At 35.3% G+C, this 21,811-nt stretch overlaps 2 protein-coding genes across 2 annotated transcripts; one reads left to right on the top strand and one right to left on the bottom strand.

Annotated features, from left to right (window-relative positions):
* The first annotated feature begins 2,610 nt into the window (after positions 1-2,610).
* LOC120636307 (mitochondrial thiamine pyrophosphate carrier-like) lies at positions 2,611-15,610 on the top strand. Its single transcript, XM_039907734.1, has 4 exons — positions 2,611-2,844; positions 4,203-4,294; positions 8,505-8,700; positions 14,852-15,610. Exons 1-4 carry the CDS (start codon positions 2,611-2,613, stop codon positions 15,062-15,064), a joined length of 735 nt encoding a protein of 244 aa, XP_039763668.1. The 3' UTR covers positions 15,065-15,610.
* Positions 15,611-15,912: 302 nt separating this feature from the next.
* On the bottom strand, positions 15,913-21,414 carry LOC120636308. Its single transcript, XM_039907735.1, has 4 exons — positions 21,351-21,414; positions 21,016-21,074; positions 16,555-16,868; positions 15,913-16,046 (listed from the first exon to the last, which is right to left on the bottom strand). Exons 1-3 carry the CDS (start codon positions 21,366-21,368, stop codon positions 16,586-16,588), a joined length of 360 nt encoding a protein of 119 aa, XP_039763669.1. The 5' UTR covers positions 21,369-21,414; the 3' UTR covers positions 15,913-16,046; positions 16,555-16,585.
* Positions 21,415-21,811: the final 397 nt, after the last annotated feature.

The raw sequence follows: 21,811 nt of genomic DNA, 5'->3' as shown, positions 1-21,811 counted from the left end.
CATATAGGGATCAGATAGAACATAAGTTAGATTTAATTACTAAGAAATTAATTTTTATTTCACCTAGAAGTAGAATTAAGCGTGGTATTATTAACGGATTAGGTCATGTAGTAAAGTTGATAACTGGTAACCTGGATAGCAATGACGCAATCCGTTTCGAAAGTGAAATCAATAAAATTCGTACTTCAGTCTCTAAAATTCAAGGCTCGCAAAAGCGAACTTTATCTTTGGCGGAAAATACAATAACAGAATATTCGAATCAATTAATGAAGATAGATGACAACCAGAAGATACTATCATCTATATTGAAAAATATTACAATCACTTCCAATGCAGTCGAAAACCAGTTACACTTTTTAGAAATATACGTTCAAATAAGTTTTAGTTTGCAGATTATTTTAGATAAGATGATGTTGCTAGAAGATGCCGTATCATTTTCTCAATTAGGCATAATGCACCCTAGTATTATAAGCCCTAGAAATTTAGTAACAGAAATTAATAATTTACAGAAGTACTTTTCGTTAAATCCCATAGAAAAAATAAGTATAGATAATATTCATACGATAGAAAGGTCTATCAGCGTTAAAGCTTATAGTACAGAACATTCGCTAACATTTATACTAGAAATCCCATCCATTCAACCCACTACATATGATTATATACATATCTACTCCCTACCCAACAACCGTAACCAAATAACATTATACCAAAATCAAAATTCCTTGCACTTGGAAGCGATGAGTACGCTTATCTAGAAGAAAACTGCAAGAAGATAGCTGAAGACACCCAGCTCTGCAAAGCATTAGACACGAGATCAATAGAGAAGTCAGAAGATTGCATCATTTCACTCATTAAACAGAAACCTGGTAACTGTACTCATGCTCGTATACACCTGAAACGAGGAAAACTACAGAAGATTCAAGAAAATACATGGCTTATAGTATCAAATGAACCGGAAGTTGTGAAAACGCAGTGCGGCCAGAAAACCGAATATAAAAAAATTAGCAGGAACATTCCTCGCCAACCTAACAGAGGACTGTCAAATTAATATTATGAACAGAACAATAAGAACACACACCACTAGTACCACCATCAATGAAATAATCCCATTACCTAACTAAAACCTCATACCACAGAAAGAAGCCCAATACGAGATTCATCTTGAAGACGTCTCATTGGATAGTGTCCATGAACTGATAAACAAAGCTGAAGACATTGAAGAAGTCGAACCTGTCAACTGGACCTATATGATGGCAATCCCCAGTTGGCCCACATTGCTCCTCTACACATTCGTAATATCCGCAATAAGCTGGAGAATATACAGTTTCAAGAAACATACAGCGGTAGCAAGTCGCGAGGACGCTCCTGGAAGCTCTAGGACTAGCTTCCATCTTAAGGAGGGAGGAGTTACCATGCCGTAACCACGGCATCCCGCTGATGCAGCAAGCTTCACGAACAATAGGCCAGAGAGGAATGCCAGCTTGCAAATTGAACCACGCAGGGAACAATGGAAAGGAACGTTAGTCTGAAGTCACCTACACACGCGTTAACTATTAATTGTTATTTTATTCATTTAAATAATTTCTGTAATTTTCAATTAATTTTTGATAATTAAATTTATAATTTTTTAAAAAGTCTTTTGTTCACCGCCATATCGTAACTCTCCGAATACATTTTTTTTTATTGAACTGTGTTAGAAAGAGTACCTTTTCATGAAATCTACCTATTCGCAGCAGGACTAGTTAATAGCAGGAGTAGTAAATTTAGTGGCATCGGGTAATCTTTGAGTCATATCCCTTCACCGGAACTGTCTTAAATTAACTGCACTTGCACGTGAATAAACCTAACGTTGTAGTAAATTATATTTATAAAGAGTACTTAATAATCTCAGGTATTAGAAGTAAGTGATAAGTAGTGTAAATGTAGATAAAAGATAAACGTCTTAACCATAGTCTGATTAACTCAGATGCTTAACGTCCATTTAACACAGGCTACGTAACGCAGTCAGTGTAGTGTCCCAGGGTGATTACGTATCTGAGAACAGGTTTGCGACAGGCGTAAATATCGCGATCATTGCTGGCAAACGTCACTTTTGCATTCAACAAAATACAAAAGTGACGTTTGACATCAAAGATTGTAAGACTTACACCTGGCGCAAGCCTGTCTTGAGAAACGTAATCACCCTGCAAATGAGTTGGGGCTCATTGAGAAGTCACGATTAGTAGTTCAGTAATGAGGAATACTATCACATCAGGGTCTCATAATTAAGCTAGTAAGATATTTACAGGTCTTATTAAAAGCTTGTCAAAATTAATATTAATTTACGAAACTTGATATTTAAGTCTCTTCTACTTGTTTGTATCTTCATTGACCTACTTAACTTGCTGGAGAACCTTTTTAAAATATATTTTTTTTAATTTTTTTGCAATTTATTTTGATTCTGTAGGCTTGGCATTTCGCGTTATCTTTCAATTGTCTGACAATATAAGAGGAACATTCGTATAATAAAGTAATAAACATATCTTCTGTAATAAACAATGATGCAGGATACAATTTGGATACCGACTTGATTCATATAACAGGAATGCTTTCAAGAAAGCTCCAAAAAAAATGGTCGGTTATCGTCAAGAAGACTCTTTAACACCGAGCCAAAAGTTAATTGCGGGTAGTATTTCTGGAGTTGTAACTCGCTTCGTTACTCAACCTTTAGACGTTCTTAAAGTAAGAACCCAGTTGCAGAAGAAAACAACTGAAAGTAAATCTCTCACATTATATGGCATATCAAAAAAAATGTTATTAGAGGAAGGTATAACAGCTTTTTGGCATGGCCACATACTTGGCCAGGTAAGACTCTAACACCCATTTACATCTTTATAAATACTTACTACTAATGAAGCTGAATACGCTGTTTTTATTGTGTCAACGGTTTATTATAAGGAACTACTTTGAATGTTACATATAAGAAGATATATACTACTAGATAGATACTATAGAAGCGGTGATAGCCTAGTGGGTATTACTTCGACTTCACTTTCGGGGGGGCAAGTTCGAATCCCGGACGCACCTCTAACTTTTCTAAACTACGTGCGATTTTAGCAAATAAAACTCATCACTTGCTCAAACGGTGAAGGAACACATCGTAAAAAACCATTTTTTTACGATGTGTTCCTTCCTTCCTGTATATGGGTATAGCATGCATGAGAGACATAATGTTCTCCATTCGATTCTCCAGTCCACTATTTCGCACTGGGCCAGCGTGGTGGACTACGGTCTTAACCCCTTCTCATTGAGGGAGGAGACCCGTGCCCTTTAGTGGGCCAGTGATGGGCTGATGTGATGACGATGATGAGATTCTATAATAATACAAAAGCTAAAAGCTGAAGAGCTTGTGGGAGAAATAGGTCGTGGTTAGTTATCACCCTCACATAGACATGCTGCCAATCGAGATAACGTCCCGATACGATGACGTGTAGTAACTGTAGGGAAAGAAGTATTTATAACCGGTTAGCCTGCTGCCATCTTAGAGTAAATTATCACTTACGATCAGATGAGATTGCAGTCAAAGACTAACTTGTAGTTGTCATAAAAGTTCTTATAGGACAAATTTACTTGTCAAAAGTATATATACCAAATAAATGTACATTGCAGCGAGATAGTTTGCTTCGCATAGTATTCACCGCGATGGCAGCAGCCGAAAAGAAAGCGACAAATTGATATGGTGCCAGCATTCAAAATTTCGATTTCCTATATCCAGACTTCGAAGTGCATATTGTCAGTGACGACTTATGGTTCTAAGGTGAACCATTTGACGTTGGGTTTCAAGGTGCTGGAGTGGCTAAATAGCAACAGAAAACACAGTGATGGTTTGGTCCAACGGTCCACACAGATGAAATCAAGAAAGTCGTAAAGAGAATCGGACACACGTGGGAAAAGCCCATTATCACTATCAACCCATTACGGGCCCACTAACGGGAACGGATCCCTAAAACTGAAAAGGATTTACGCCGTAGTCTACGCTTTTTCCACGGCTTAGATCCTCCAAAAGTTGGCGTCCATCGGTTGATATAATGATAACAAATGTATTAAAGTTGGAGATTCTTTTATAGATTATGTAACCTCACATCCTGTGGCGAGGTATCTATAGATCAATTTAGTTTAAAATAATACGAGTTGATTCCAACATTGTTTTTATTTATTTGCAGGTGCATTCCGTTCTCTCATCTACGAGTCAATTTTTTGTTTACGAAATGACAACGAAACTTATTTTCAGTTATCCCATAGATCCTAAATATAAGTAAGTTTGTTCTGATTATTCAAATGCTTTTAATAGTATTTATTTATGCATACTGAATTGCATAGAAACCATGGTGTTGACAAATAAGTTTTAGTTCCGGGATTTTCATCATCTTATCAAATGTAACCGAATGGCCACCGGCCTCCTCTCTCATCGAGGGGATAAGCTTTATTTAGACCGTAAACTGTTCACGCTGCTCCAACGCCGGTTGGCAGGTGTTAACGATATACACACTTTAGTGATAATACACTATTAGTGTTTATAACTGGCACTGAAACGGCGTCTAAAATTACAGAAAACTCAATACCCTACAAATGTTTGACGATCAAACATTGTTTTTGTGATCCTACCCGATTATCAACCTCATGATTCACAACTTTTGAACATGCTAACCACTAATCTAATAACGAAAGTGTCCTTTAACCTAAGAAACATTGCCATGTGTCTCAGATCGATGGACACAAGGCGTTTTTGTAGGTCGTGTTCCATGCATGCCCCGTAAAGAGTTGTTGAGCTGTAAAGAGTGAAATTGAAATTAAAATTTAAAAATTGTTTTCTTTCTTATCTTTTATTCATGTAGACCATATCACAGGCACTTATGAAGCGTTCATACATTAAGGGGCAATTTCACCAATAAACTCCCAACAAGGCACCCGCCAATGGGGCATAAAAAACAACCGGAACGTTAGCATAATTTACGTTTTATGATATACATTTGACAGACCATCAATAAATCAAGCACCAGGCGGAAGACAGACCAAAAAGATATATCTGTTTATTTTTAATGTTCTGGTTCAGAACTATTTAAAAATATTATATTGCCACCAGGTTGGCAGTTCGTTCACCAGGGTTACAGCGATTCATGGAGGCTCTTTAATTTTATTAAATAAAAATTTAAAATTTAAAAACAGAAACGATATTGTTAGCCTTTCTGTTGAACGGACAATAGAGCTAGCCTCGGTTGAACTAGAGCAATTTATAATTGTTACTGTTTATAGGCCACCCTTGTCAAACTTTGAACTTTTTGAAAAGGTAATGGATGAAGTGTTATTTAAAATATCAAAGTGTAATAAAAAGTTAATAATATGCGGAGATTTTAATGTAAACATTTTAGAAAATAACTCTTTAAGTATCAAGTTATTGAATTTATTTAAAACTTACAATCTATCAAATATGTTCATGGAGCCCACAAGAATAACTGCTACTAGCGCCACCTGTTTGGATAACATCTTTACAAATATAATTCCTATAAGCAAAAATATTATTAGTAAATTAGACTCTGATCATTGTGGTCAAATTATTCAATTTGAAAATGTGAAGAAAAATGTTTCTAAACGTAAAATAACATTTGTTCCTGTAACATCCAACCGCATAGAGAAAATGAGATATAGCCTAGTAAATGACCTCCCATTCCTACCCTCAGGGGTGACTCCAAATGCAATGTACAGCTCCTTTTTCAATACCTTTAATAGACTATTTCATTCTATATTTACTAGTAAGTCGGTTGTGATTACTGATACATTAAATTTTAGTGAGTGGGCGACAGTTGAACTTCATAAAAATAGGCAAAAGCTGTACGAATTGTATGCTAAACGTCAATTTAACACTGGTGATAAGTTTAGGGATTATGTTAAATTGTTTTCCAAGAATTTTAAACGCGCTTAGAAAAGACGCGATACATCAAAAATAAAATTAAAAATAGCAGCAATGCAATCAAAACTACTTGGAACATAATTAATGAGGAGACGGGAAGAGTAACACCACGAAATATTAACTTTAAACTTAATGTAGATAATAAAGCCTTAACAACAGATTTCGAGGTGGCTACTGCTTTTGAAACCTTCTTTACCAACATTCCCGTCTCTACAACAGAATCATTAAACTCTTCACCAGATATGGCTCTCTCTCTATTAAAGGAAAATGTGCCTGAGTGTAACCATTCTTTTAAATTCACGCATGTTAGTGGCTCTGACGTTATTAAAGCCTTTAAATTATTAATTAATAAATAACAAATGATCTGTGGGGCATTTCCGTAAACGTTGTCAAATCATTAATTGATATTGTTGCACCCGATTTAGCCTTAATATTTAATAATTGTATAGATTGTGGTGTGTTTCCTGACTTAATGAAACTTAGTAAAATAGTTCCATTGTTTAAATCGGGTAGTACTTCTGACCCCACTAACTTTAGACCAGTATCCGTACTACCCACTTTCAGTAAAATCTTTGAAAAACTCATTTTAAATCAATTACTTTACCATTTTCATAAGTATAATTTACTTCATATTAAGCAATTTGGTTTCACACGGGGTCGCTCAACAATCGACGCAGGTGTTGAGCTAATACAAAACATATTTGAAGCCTGGGAGGAGTCACGTGATGCACTTGGTGTGTTCTGTGACTTATCTAAGGCGTTTGATTGTGTTCAACACGAAACGTTAGTTAGGAAACTACACCACTATGGAATTCAGGGTGTAGCTCTAGACTTAATGAGTAACTATCTACGCGATAGAATTCAGAAAGTCGACGTGAATGGAAAACGGTCTAATGGATCAGTTATGAAAATAGGTGTCCCACAGGGGTCTATATTAGGACCATTTCTGTTCCTTATTTACATTAATGACCTTCCTTACCTTGCCAAGGATAAACACGGGATAGTTCTGTTTGCCGATGATACATCACTGACTTTTAAAATAAATCGACGTGAACTAGCTTTTGACGACGTAAACAACTCTCTCGCTAAAGTGGTACAGTGGTTTGAAGCTAATAATTTGGTTCTTAACGGAAAAAAAACCAAGTGTATAAAATTCACTTTACCTAATGTTAAACACGTGAAAACCACTGTACTACTTAATAATGAGGAACTGAAACTGGAGGATACGACAGTTTTTCTAGGAATAACGTTAGATTCTAAACTTCAATGGGGCCCTCATGTAAATAATTTATCGAACAGGCTTAGTTCTGCTGCCTATGCGGTAAAGAAGATACGCCATATGACCGACGTAGAAACTGCTAGACTGGTATATTTTAGTTACTTTCACAGCATTATGTCATATGGAATTTTACTTTGGGGTAATGCTGCTGATATTAGCACTATTTTCGTGCTGCAGAAGAGGGCTGTTCGTTCTATCTACAAAATGGGTCCGAGAGAGTCATTGAGAGATAAATTTAAAGATTTTAAAATAATGACAGTGTATAGTCAGTACATATTTGAAAATTTAATGTACGTCCATAAAAACATTTCTAAATTTAAGAAAAAATGTGACTGCAATAATTTAAACATTAGAAGTAAAAATAAACTTACAGTGCAATATACTAGGTTACATAAAATTCATAATTCGTTTAAAGGAAATTGCATACAATTCTACAATAAACTACCAATTGACATCTTGGAGATGTCTCTTAAAAAGTTCAAAGTTTGTATTAAACGTAAGCTTATAGAAAAGTCCTATTATAGTATAAAGGACTACGTAAACGATAAAAAAGCTTGGGTGTAAATTATTGCTCTAACCAGGTTGCTCTTCTAATAATTTAAAATGACATTGTGAGATGGCGATAACAAAAAAAAAAAAAGAAAAAACACCCCGCTAAGTTTGTTGTGGGCTTCTTCTTAGACCGGGACGCGTTTGGAACCCTCGTAGCTTTAGTTTTAAGTTTACGAATGTGGTTATCGCCATCATCTCACTACCGTGTAATTCTTATGTACGCATCAAAAGTGCCACCTGTGGGCCTACTTGAATAAAGATATTTTTGACTTTGACTTTGACTTTGACTATATATATAATATTTGACGGCCGAGTGGCGCAGTGGGCAGCGACCCTGCTTTCTGAGTCCAAGGCCGTGGGTTCGATTCCCACAACTGGAAAATGTTGGTGTGATGAACATGAATGTTTTTCAGTGTCTGGGTGTTTATCTGTATATTATAAGTATTTATGTGTATTATATTCATAAAAAAATATTCATCAGCTATCTCAGTACCCATAACACAAGCTACGCTTACTTTGGGGCTAGGTGGCGATGTGTGTGTATTGTCGTTGTTTATTTATTATTATTATTTATTATTATTTTATTTTAGTCAGTTAGTCCACCACCTCACAGTCGAGTTAATGTTTAGCTTCTGTTTAGTTCCTGAGATTAGCGCATTCAACCAAACAAACTCAACTTCAACTTTATAATATATATATTCCAGGTTATATATTTCTTGGTTGCAGATCATTTCTAGAATTCATGTGTGGCATAGCTGCTGGCACTTGTTGCGCAACCCTCGTCATCCCTTTGGAAGTTATTCGAGTACGACAGATGCTGGTAAAGAAACAATATGGTGGCTTTTTCAAGGGTGCTAAGGTTGTATATGCATCCGGTGGACTTCTGGCGTTTTTCGAAGGCTGGACCGCTAGTGTACTTATGGTATAACAATAACTTTCTATAACTCCTAAGTAGGTATGTATCTGATTACCATACTATGGGTTCCATTATCAAAATATCAACCTATCAGCAGAACGGTTTAGGCCATAGTACATAGAGCCTTTGAGTAAATTCTCAGGTATGCCGGTTTCACCACGATGTTTTTCTTTACCGCTAAAGCAAATGATATTTTAACGCACATACTCAATTCAGAAAAATTTGAATTGCGGGCTAGGATTCCAACCGAAAGCGAAACCGAAATCCTAACCACTAGACTATCACCACTGGGTTACTTGTATAACTTTAACAATATTAAAATCCGTGAATTAAAACTTCTTTAATAAACTTTACTTTTAAAAATAAAATTACTTTTTTTGGAACCTAATAATATTGTTTTTTCACTAATAATATTTAGTTTTACTTATTTACATATATTTTGCACCGTGGATTTTTTCCTAGCATTTTCTTATACTTTAATACCATTTTTTCAGACTGAAATCTAAATATTACTATAATATTGCTTCTTGCTGAGAATTTACCTTGCTTAATTGATAAAAGAGGTAACAGTGTAGAGGGCATACAATCGATTTTTTCCTTTATATACATATAACACTGTTGCCCAAGTTTATGACAGTTTTTTACAAATTCCTTGGGAACTATTTATTTCTTGGGATAAAAATTTGTCTATATATCTCTCTCTCTCTCTCTCAATCCTTTCAATTAACTCTATGCCAATGTTCAAATTGATTGGAAGCGTAGCAAAGGCGTAAAGATAGGACAAACAAACAAACACACTTTCGCATTTATAATATTTGCATTATACTTACCACTACCGTCGAGTCGGAGTGACGTGCCATTGCGAATGAAGATGGTAACGGGTTAATGTCGTAGGGTTATGACGGTTATATTGAACCCATACTTCTAATCGGTTCCTACGCGACATCGCGTCGAACGCTACATCGTTTGGCAGCCCGTGTTTGTGTTAGCCTCGGATGAAGCCACCCACGCTACTACATTTCATCTAGTCATTGGGACTGCAACAGTAGCTCAGCGAGATAATTCGCACCGCCAATGTCCCTTGCTAGGCCAATACAATGCAGGGTCCGACATAAATATTTACTTTTTAACATTCTAAGAACTTTATTAATGCAGAGATCATTTTCAGTTAGGACCCCAAGTCGGAATAACGTTCTCCGTGTTCAGTTTGGTACAGCCAATGATACTCAACCACCTCTACAAATGTAACGGAGAATGTACCCATCCGAAAGCCAACGCCCATAAACCGGAACATATTGTTTTGGCCTCGTCCATCGCAGGATCTGTTTCCGGAACTGTCTCAAAATTGGCTACTTATCCTTTAGATCTGGCTAAACGTAGATTGCAAATAGCGGTTCGTAGTTTCATTTTATAAACATCTAATCTTTATCTCCGGAGTTCAGGTTTTTTGGTTTTCTGATTAGGTATAGTGAATTATTAGTAAGTTATAATAGTTGAAAAACTGAAAAAGGTTGTAGGTACTGTTGTGTAAAAAACTTATACTAATAATGTTCTATTTCGACGACATATTTACCATACGAGTGAATTTTACAATACAAATCAGGCCCTCCACGCTGTCTCTAGATAGCCTTTACAGTAGAGTGCTGTTGAATCGGTTTCTACCTGTAGCCTTAGTACAAGATTTTCTTACTCGCAATCGACTTAGAACTATACTTCAATTGTTATCAAAGCGTAACGGTGACATATTAATTGACAAAGTTTGGATCATCATCTGCCCTATTGGAGGTAGGGCTTTAAAACTGTCACCCTCAAAGCTGGTACTTCCTCGGGAATGGTCAAAGTGTAAAATTACCCATATCTCGTCAAATAATTGACAGAGTGAAACTGAACGTAGGTGAATTGCTTTAATTAAACAGTAACTCCAATTTCACAAACATCATATAAAGGTTGTAGTGCTATGCCAAAGATCAAATTAAAAGTAATGATCATAATGATAAACCGGAATCTACAGGGCACGGGTCTACTCTCAGAAAAGGCTTTAGGTCCTAGTCCACCACGCTGGCTCAGATCGAATTGTTTGACATCACATGCCCTTGAGGGAACGGGGAATTATGGGGAACTCCCAGACATGCAGATATCCTCACGAAATTTATCTTCACCGTTAAAGCAAGTGATATTTAATCGCTTTAAACGTAGGTACGTAGCTCCGCAATTGAGGTATGTACCTCAATAAAACTTGCTACCCTCAACTGGACTAGAGATAGTAGTAGGACAGGGGACGATGTTACGCGCTCTCCATTATATTCCTGTAGTCCTCGTACGAAGAGAGGGCGACGACTTGATTTTGATTTCCCGTCAACACAACAACATTCGTTTAATATCGTAGGTCAGATTTATTGGGTTGTCACCAATTGTACCAAATCAAGCTTGTATCGATAGATGAAAGGGAAAGAAATTTAAAACGATATACAGCTTGAGGTCTTAATTTGGGGTTCGGGCCACTCGTAATGTATATGTTTATGGACAGACATCTAGAGACTAGACGGAAGACTTAGATGCAACTCGGCCTCTTTACATAACACCTTAATGATATGCCCAGTTGCCAAGCATGATAAAACAGACAGTGCAAACAGTGAAAGTCGCAATAGAATTCATTTCGGTTGTGTTAATCCTTCTTTATAATTTTAAATGTTAAATACATTCAAAAGTCCCCGATATGTTAACCATATTAGCGTTGGCACTAATCATTGATTTTTACGTTCGTCTTTAAAATAATTTTAACAAGAAATATTCACACCATCTTTATTTTAGATTTTTTTTCTGCTATGTACAAGTAGATATTTATTAACATTTGTATAAATTTTGCATTACTGAATGTATGTCCAATCTTGAGACTTGAGACAATATAAAATGAAAATATAGCAACCAATAAAATTATAATGCACTGCTTTGATAAATTTTGACGCAGTCTGTAGCGACCCTGCTTTCTGAGTCCAAGGCCGTGGGTTTGATTCCCACTTGCGGAATATGTTTGTGTGATGAGCATGAATGATTTTCAGTGTATGGGTGTTTATCTCTATATTGTAAGTATTTCTGTATATTATTCATAAAAATATTCATTAGTCATCTCAATGCCCATAACATGTACGGGCATTGAGATGACTGATGAAAATAATGTGTCATTCGATCAATTTTAACCCAGTGCCTTTCATAACATTTGAAATGCAGCTCTACAAGACTTATACTGACCGATTGTTTATATCTTGGCTTCGATTCTTAATATTTACTTCCGGCTACTGTATGTAATAAAAATAATAAGGGAGTGTTGATAGCGCGATGGATAAGACATCGACTTTACTTTCAGAGGGACCGAGTTCTATCCCCGGCGCGCCTCTAAGTTTTCTGAGTTATTTGCGTTTTTAATTAAGGCAATTCAATATCTCTTGTTTTAATGGTGCAGGAAAATAGGAAACCTGCATGCCTGAGAGTTCTCTATGATTTTCTCAAGGGCATGTGAAGCACGGTCCACTACAGGATACGGGTCTCCTACAATGAAGGGTTTAGGCCGTAGTCAAGCACGCTGGCCCAGAACGGATTGACGGACTCCACACGCCCTTTTTGTACCCATACCCATCTTCAAATTGGTTTCACGTGAATTCGTACCGAAACGCTACTCTACATAGCATGCACGATTTAACTGGTAAGAGGTGCTAGGAAGCCTCATAAAAGATGAAAATATAATGTTTTGCAATACGTGACTACTAATCCTAAATAAGGAAGTGAGATTACTTAATACACGTCTGAGTAAAACCTCAGATTCCGAGTGTAGAGAGGCTGCTTATTTGAGATCCAATTTTATAATTTGCACCGCAGATGGTAGTCATCAGTCAAGTAATTATTTTAATATATACTTAAATGCATTTATATTCCCTTTTGTCAGGACACTACTAAGTTAATATATACTAGTAGTCCCCAATCAATAATATCAACATCTTTAAAAGTATACACATTAATCGATGTTACAATGAAATTACATTTAAATAATTAGTAGATACGAAGTTCATCGGGTCATATAATCGTAGGTATAAGTACGCGGGCAAAAATCAACGTAATTGACGATATTCTTCACGAATGATAATATTAATCAAGCAGGTAATATTGAATTAATTGTAAATTCTTTAATAACTCACACTTATAGAAATTCTTATCTTAATATATATAAATCTCCTGTCACGATGTTTGTCCGCGATGGACTCCTAAACTACTGAACCAATTTTAAATTAAATTGGCACACCGTGAGCAGTCTGGTCCAACTTAAGAGATAGGATAGCTTAGATCTTTAAGTAAAGTCACAATTTTATTTTATTGCAAATTAGTTGTCTATAATTAATTGACAGTCACATGTTATATGTATATACAACTATACTCATTTAGGGCTTAGCGATACTGAATACTTTAAAAACAAAATCAAACGCAGACGAAGTCGCGGGCAACAGCTAGTATTCTATATAATGGAAATGTATGGCCCGCAACCAGTTACGTTTTTTTATTATGAACCCAATCAAAAATATATGTTTCATAATAATATTAGGTATATTACATAAATAATTAAATAGTTACGCTATAAAGACTTTGTTGTACGCTCGGAAAATAACAGAAACAAATGTACTTTCATTCTAATTATAACAATTTATTATTTCGCGAAAAGTGAACCGGGTGGGTATAATTGATCACTTAACATTAACGTAACTTTTATGGGCGTCTCGGTATCGCTTCTATTTTATTTTATTATATCTTTAGGTAATATACATGAGTGGAAAAATACCTCGTTGGTGCAGTGGTTAGCACGTATCACGAGATCCTGGGATCGAATCGGACCGAAAATCGTTAGGTATTGTTATAAAGTTTTCCGTACCAGCCCGGAGTTAGAAAATTGGTGTTGACAACACCCGTGCCTCGAAGAGCGTTAAATGCCTTCGGCTCCGCTTATTATCACTATCACTAGCGTTAAACGTTGTGATAATCGCCGTTAAAACCCACACAGTTTGTTACAGTTTGGTACAGTTTTTAATATGAGAGGGGAGACCTGTGCCCAGTGGCGGTACTACCATAGAAGCCGAAAAGCCGGGCTTTAATTAACAATCAAAATTTCTAATCGTAATTCGCGTGTGGACCATAATCTTACTGTCTTTCAAAGATGAGTTGATGTTTGTGATTTGGCACAACCATAACTGCCTTATATCGGCTAAATGATGAGTCAAATCAGTCCTATATATAACTGGGCTTGCTCTCATTCAGTACCCTAGAAACGCCACTGCCTGTTCCCTGTAGTGGGTCGACGACGGGTTGATAATGATGATTATGAAATAAAACCGGTTAAACTAATAACTGTAAAAACTATTAACAGGTTGGATTGTTCCAGCAAAATTACACTCTCTATAAAGGATCTAGACAACAGGTTAAATATAAGATAATCCAGCGGTTTAATCCGCATTATATTGAAATGCCCATACATATATTTTTATCAGCTCATTACTTTCTCAAATTACCTAACCCCTACGTACTAACAAACAAATAACATATTGATAATAATATATTTCATATTCTAAAACAATCCTTTAAGAAAGCCTTTAAGCATGACTGACCAAGCGCAAACTTGGGTCTCTAAAATTACAAACTAATACCGAGTTCCTATATTGCATGGAACCTGCGTAATATTTTGTTTTAATGAGCTCGTTATTTCAAATAATTAGTTACAAAATTGGAAATGTCCGCTGCCTGTTTCAGTTCTGATTGTTCACTCTAAAATGTGATAATAATTTTTAAAGCGCGCCATTGGAAGAGCCCGCATTTGGTAAGTTTAAGCTCTAAATTCCTGTGGCCTTTGTTAAAGTACACCTGTGCCCAGCAATGGGAATAGACCTTGATAGCCTGAGGAGGTTAGTATAAATAAAACCTTTATTAACAATAATTTTCCCAAAGTAAACGGAAGAAACCGAAGGAATTCATTAAAAATAACTTAAAACAGCTGACCGAAACCTACACTTAAAATTATAATAATAATTTAAGCATTAATGTGGTGGTAATGGTGGAGTTAAAGAGTCACATTAGGAAAGGCTACAACGCTATAATAATAAAGCCTTCATTCTCTTTTCAGAGCCACAAGCCCCAAGACACATTGGACACCCCAAGTACGTCTAAAAATCTAGTAAGATGTACCAACCTTATACAATGTTTATCTGACACTGTTAAAATGGAAGGTTTTTTTGGACTATATAGAGGTTTATTAGTGACCGTGTACAAAGCTCAAGCAACCAGTATTGTAATGTTCACAACTTACGAATTTGTATGTTTTCTTTTAAGGAAATGATTTTTTATTTATATAAGAATTGCAATGGCCATATTTTCCGTTTACCAAAAAATGCGTGTGTTATCACCAGACAGTCGAGTGAATCTTATCAGACGAGCCGAAGTAAGTTTAGGTCAAACCAATGAGTCCAGGCCACGTCATCGGAGGCATGATTTACGACTAATGACAGGACGCGCCGCTTTATGAACGAGTCTTGTGATTGGTCGGAAGTACGATGTTGGACGTGGGCTAGAAGCCTTGCTTTGGCCTTTGCTTTACGATTTCTGCACGTCTTATGGTTGTCAGCGATCAGCTTACTCAAAATCTAATAATGATTGCAATGTCGGTATAGTTTACCTTAGTAAAGCCACCACAAAAAACCGCAGGTCTTTGTGAGATATATGTTTTAAGTTAGTAATTTATTTAATATAACAGACATAAAAAAAACAAATGTTTAACAAATTCAACGGCTCTTTATTCCTTTCTTTGGTTCCTATATACTACAATGGTAACTTTTGTACAAATTGTCTCCAAATATTTGTTATACATGTTGAGAATGTGATTACATGAGGTCTAACACAAAACGTGATCTTAATCAAATAATACAGGTGGTAATTGGAGAATACACATGATAGTTACAAATACACCTAAATAGGTGGGTACACCTCAAATTTTCAAAAAAGCTTGGTATTTAATAAGCTTAAAATATAAATATTTCAGTGGTTGTACAATATTGTATTTCTTGGCTGAACACTTGGATGGGGTAGAAGTCAGACCTAAATGCATGTAAACATATTCTTACGAACATGTTATTTTAATATTTGAAATTTTGACATTATTACTCTTATGACTAGGTTGTATTCATTTGACGGTCGAATTTTAAAAGAAAATGATCCATAAATCAGTTTCCGAAATTATTTAAACAATGTTGGTCTGTCGAAAATGTGAAGTAATACATATTGAATGCAATTAATTTTAGTACTATTAACTACTTATAATGTACCTGTAACCAAAAAAAAAGTTCATTAATGCTATCTATTAAATCCCAACGAAAAATTATTATAATTAATACATTTTCCAAAAGAAAATTTAGTAGTTACAGTATTGATACCGAGAAATAGGTATGCAACAAAAGTCTAGTTTATTAAAACTTTCATGCATAAGTTTTTGTTTTTTTTTTCATTACAAGTTAGCCCTTGTTTGGCGGCTTATGATGATCCGGCTTATGATGGCTACGGGCTATGGTAGCAATATTAAACCCATGTCACATGGACTATCTCCATAATGGGTTTCTACGGTACCAGAACGCAAAATCTCTTGGCGGCACGTCTTTGTCGTTGGTAGCTAGCCAAGGTTGAAACCTTCTACTAAACCTGACTAAAGTAAATTCAAAGATAATAAATTCCCAAACATCTCTTGCCCGGGATCGAACCTAGGACAACTGTAACACCTCAACGACATATTTAAACACAGAAAACCATAGCAACGACTGTTGAATGAATTTTGCTTACCTTAACCTAGGAAATTAATACATGTTCTAAATCAGTGCCAGCCGTGCGACAGCGCCTCGCTCTCCCACCCATGATGATGTTCTTCCTCATGGTGGTGGATGGGTACAAACACTTGCTTCTCCACCTCCACCTTCTTGATTACCGGGAACGGTACGTGCTGGATCACGGGAACAGGTACATGTTTCACAACAGGAACTTCTTTGATGACCTGCACCTCTTTCACAACGGGTACGTGAACCGGGTAAGGAACTTTAGATACGTGGTGGTGGTGGATGGTGTGGATCTTGTACGGTACGTGGATGGTCACGTGTTTGCTGGAAAAAAAAATCTTTTTAAACAATCGTACTTTTTTTATTTATACTCTGCCTGCCGAATCGATGGTGGAGTCACTATAAATACAGATACAATTGATGTTTCAAGAGTGCTTATAGAGTTGGCATACTTAAATTTTATTTGTTTGTTATCTTTATTCAACCCAAACATTGCACCGATCTTAATAAAATTCGGCACATATATGGCTTTTATTCTGGATATAGACATTTTATCCCGTTAAAGTGTTAGGGCATTGGTATGTTAAAGGCTTTGTTACTAATAATAATGCACGTTTTTACAACTCAAAGGTTTCAGCAAAATTTAACATAGAGATAGCTCGAATCCTGGATATTTTATAACGGTCAATGACCAACTGTACATTTTAACGATCCAATAACCTTCACCAATCGCAAACTACCTATCCATACTGTGTAGTTACAATTATAATCTAACGTTAGCACGAAACGGAAAATGAGACCCTATTGTTTTTTCAAGCTTTTACATAATATTACCTTGAATCGTTCCGACTGCGCTACACTTTCTCATATCTTTCCTTACATTAGTAGTGAAAGCCTTCCTGCAAATACGACTGAGTACCTATATATATCTTAATAAGTATTGGCAGGCTTTACTGCACTTTATTTTTGTTCTATACTTCCGAAACAATTTAAAAATAAAGTTTATTATTACAGCCTTCGATCAGCAAGCAGATACGATGCATGTTGTTATTATTGTTATGAATTTTTCCAAATAATGTTTCATTTCTGCCTGGTCAAATTATATTTATAATTTTTGGAGTGTTATAGTATAGGTTCTGTGTGCAAGCATTATTAGTATTATTAGCGCTTTCGTTACTTATTAAAAAGAATTAAATTAATTATTGAGAGAATTCTACCCTTAATAATGTCTCGTCCATTTTTTTAAATCATTAGCAATCGGAATTAACATAAAAAAATTTATACAAACAAAATTGAGGTAACAGTATGCTATAAAATCTTAATTGGGTGATACAAATTTTTTTATGGTTAAAATCCGTTCAATCGCAATACGAAAGTGTAATTAGTGACTTATATAATAATGTATCCGCGTTTTATTTTTTCACTCTTGTATCGCCATGACGTTACCTATGGTTTTTGCTTCGATCATTACTGAGAAAGTAAACCGTAGTTTGTGTAACGTACCTACCATTATGTCATTATTAACTTGATTTCTACCCATAGTTGACATTTTGAACGAGTGAGTTAACTTAACTGGAACGGAGTTATACGATTTTATAAAAGGTGATTTGCAATTTGATTCATATTATTTTTTTATTTAGTATTTAAATCAATGTAACGAAATCTAAGTCTAGATACAAAACTACAGACGAGGCTGCCAAACAATTCTCGACTTATGCCTTCCTACTATAGTAATCACGCAATGACGGGAAGGAGCCAGCGGGCATCAATAAATTATGATAAAGAACTAACATCGAACGTTTGGCCTTTCACTGGGAATATTTCAATATGCCAATCAAAATAAGTTTCTTAATGTTTAGGCGGAAGGTGTTTTCTTATTGTTTTGTGTTCAACATTTATACAAATTAGATAAACCTTTTTCAGGTGCATCCCTTCTCTATTTTCTATAATTAACTTATTATGAAATAAATCTTTTCGCAGCTCAATAGTGTAAAGTGTTTTTTAATGAATGAAATCAAATAAAGTTGTAAGTGATCTTTTTTATGAATTTTTGTTTTACTATTTTTAAGACAGACAAGTAAGCAAAAATGTACTATAGCTAAGCGTACATGCTGTTATCACACTATTCCTAAATGTGCAGCAATAGCAAGAATAAAGACTAAGAATGTTAATACTTAGTACTTAGTATCATGTTAATATATGAATTATTGTAGCTAATCTAAAATTATAACTTAATAGGTAAAACAATAAAATAAATAGAGAAGAATTAGCAAAGATATGTTAATCTCGCCTTTCGGTCTATACAGTAGGTCACTGGAGTAGTGCAATTGTAAGCCGGATTTTAACTGAGTACTGCTACATAACCATTAAAAAGTCTGTATTCATGCAAACCGGCTCTAGATAATAGTGTCACTTCACGTTGCAATATCTTATTATTTTGACTTTATTATTTCAATATTGCAATTATGGAACAGTTTTTGTGCGGTTGGCATAACTGTATCAAAACTTCACCTAAACTGCTATTTTTCCAATAAAGTTCTGAAAACAGATACAGCGCTGCAGTAGCGGCGCAGCGATGTCGCATATTCGCCTTCATTCAATTCCGTAACATTCTCTGGAAGTCGTTCTTGTGTTATGTGAAGTTTAGAATGAAGGAAGCCATCTTTGGTAACAGTTAACGTGTAATGACGCAATGTAATAAGAATTTCGCGACTTAGACTTTGCCATTAGAAAAAATATTTCTTAAGCTTTTAAAACTCCTGCTCAAATCTTAACAACCTGCCTAACAGGTTGCTAATGTCTTGCTTGGATATAACAATATTGCATATTAAAGTAAGGTATGTACCTAGGTTTATTCAATTATTAAAAAAATCGGTAAAAGAACTTCAATCAGATATTAAATAAAAATATTTGACGTTATTATGAGGTCTTTATTTTGTATTGTGTTTGTCGCTTAGTGAAAATAAATAAAACTTATGGTCACACTTGACCTCAATAATTTAGCTTCCTTGAAATTAGTAAAGTAAGTTCAAGGAGCTAGTGCCCCATTCATCACATTAAATTTTAAAAGTCTAGTCTAGTTTAAGTAATTTCATACAAAATTTGGCAATTTTTTGAATTTGAAAATTAAATTAAGTCTTTAAACTTAATTAACAATAGGAGTGGAGTACCTAGCAGAAATAGTTGTTGTGACCATACGAAATTACGTAACACAAGTTTTACAAACATTGCTCGTTTAGTAGGATTACGAATGGTTAACTTTTACGACGCGACGTAGGTATTTCTTTTCGGATCATGCTCTAAAACGTTCATTGCATTAAAGATACTTTCCTTTGTTTCCGATAACTGGTCACGTAAGCACGCTCTGGTATTAGAATATCCAAGTCAAATGGCAATAAGTTATATCTGACTAGCTAATCGAATTGTGGCACTGAGATTTTCAATCTTTACTGGACATAACATACAATTGCGTGCATTTGCGTAATATTTTAGGTTGAGCATAAAATAATAGAGTAAGTAAAGGTTTTGACTAACTGACGCAAAGGTTTAAATGGCATTCATAAAATCTGAATTAGTTCTGCTTTTGAGACTTTAGTTTCAGCTAACACAAAAAGCCTATATGGCTTATGCCGATTTACGTGTTTGTTTGTTTGTTACCTATGTTCAGCTCACCAATCGTGGCATCATTTTGCATACAGATTGTTAACATTTTGCAATTTTACGATTACGCTACTTATTGTCCCAGGATAAGTTTACATTGCCGAAGGATTTTTGAAGAACCGAAACAAAGAGGGTTTTCTCCGGCAGCAGATAGTATTAAAAAAAACAAAGACTACGCTCAATTAATACTCATCGCAGGAAGCTAAGTATAATAACACATTTAACATACACAACTTAAATAAAATAAATGAAGACTCAGCCAAGTCTACATTATTGAACCACGAAATACAAAAACAACAATAAAACAGTTGCTCATTCATTCAAGCAAATAGTAAATAAAAACAAGACTAAATCTATGTAGTCTTTCTTATTTTTTCCATTCAACTTTTGGTCTTGATCTAAAACTGGCTTTCATCAATATTAATTGGAGTCATTTATACTGCTAACGGGCGTAATTATTAGTTTGTTTTATTGTGTTAATCTCTTCTTTCTTCTCTCTTTTTTGTAAACACAGTACTATTACTAAGATAGGTCATAGGTTCCGGCTTGAATAAGGTTTATTTAGTTACATCTAAGCGGTCAGTAGTTTTAAATGTAGGTAATCTAGCATCACGTCCACGTGATTCAGTTTTAATCTGTTAATTTATATGGAGGCATAGACTTGAAAATTTGACAACTCCGTACAAATTTGGATTACTCAAAAGCTAAGTTTTTTAACTAGATAAGTTACATTAAGGGATCTGAGTTACTGACCTTTGGGTGCAAATTAAAATTAAAGGGCAATTAGTGTATAATTAAAGAAAGAACTTACTGTCCACCGCCTCCAGGAGTAGGTACTGCTACCACTGCAGCAATCATGAGGGCAACCAGCTGGAATATAAATTTAATAAAGTATAGTAAAAATATCATTCACCTCAGGCTAATAATATGCGAAAGTCTAGCACAGACCTTCCCACTAATAAAAAAGGACTGCTTAACTTGCTCTCTGAGGCATGGTGGAAAACGCTAATTTTATAACTCTGGGCATAGTCAATATCTAACAATTTTAAACCAGACCCGGGAAAATTGAACCTCAATGCTACACACTAGATCGAAGAGGCACTTAATCAAAACAACTATAATAAATGTTTTGTCATTGAAACTTACAGCGAGTTTCGCGTACATCTTGCTTGGTTAGCTGGACTGATTCAATGATACACTTGGTCTGCTGAGACTTGGTGGCTTTCTACTTAGTTCAATCCTTCCTCAAGCTTATATACGCCCGTCTTGTGTCCAAGAATTGCATAATCCTTCCCCCATGTTCCCTACTAGCCCGGTTAACCCGACCATATTAGAAAGGTGATACAGATTGAACAGTTTGCAGTAGAAAGGCGCCTTTTGATTTTGGTGGGGCACTTACAGGTGGGGTGAATTGAAGAGTAATTCTAAAAGTGTTCAGCGTAGGTTATATTTACTACCATTATTTAAGTGTATCGAAGTCAGCATGCGTGTGATAGCACATTTAAGTGCACTACATTTATTTGTTTTAGTGAATCGCTTCCTGTGGAAAAATTTGCCATAGGTGTGACTTACTTGCCTCCATTTATATGCTATCAGCAATTATTGAA

This window comes from Pararge aegeria, chromosome Z (assembly GCF_905163445.1).
Source record: "Pararge aegeria chromosome Z, ilParAegt1.1, whole genome shotgun sequence".
Taxonomy (NCBI): Eukaryota; Metazoa; Arthropoda; class Insecta; order Lepidoptera; family Nymphalidae; genus Pararge; species Pararge aegeria.
This window is presented reverse-complemented; position numbering and strand designations above follow the sequence as displayed.

Bases quoted from the DNA above. Each gene is read 5' to 3' on its own strand.
- LOC120636307 (XM_039907734.1), top strand. From the start codon at position 2,611: ATGGTCGGTTATCGTCAAGAAGACTCTTTAACACCGAGCCAAAAGTTA. The intron at 2,845-4,202 runs GTAAGACTCTAA...ATTTATTTGCAG, and splicing joins ATGGCCACATACTTGGCCAG to GTGCATTCCGTTCTCTCATC. The intron at 8,701-14,851 runs GTATAACAATAA...TTCTCTTTTCAG, and splicing joins GGACCGCTAGTGTACTTATG to AGCCACAAGCCCCAAGACAC.
- LOC120636308 (XM_039907735.1), bottom strand. The intron at 16,869-21,015 runs GTAAGTTCTTTC...TTTTTTTTCCAG, and splicing joins ACTCCTGGAGGCGGTGGACA to CAAACACGTGACCATCCACG.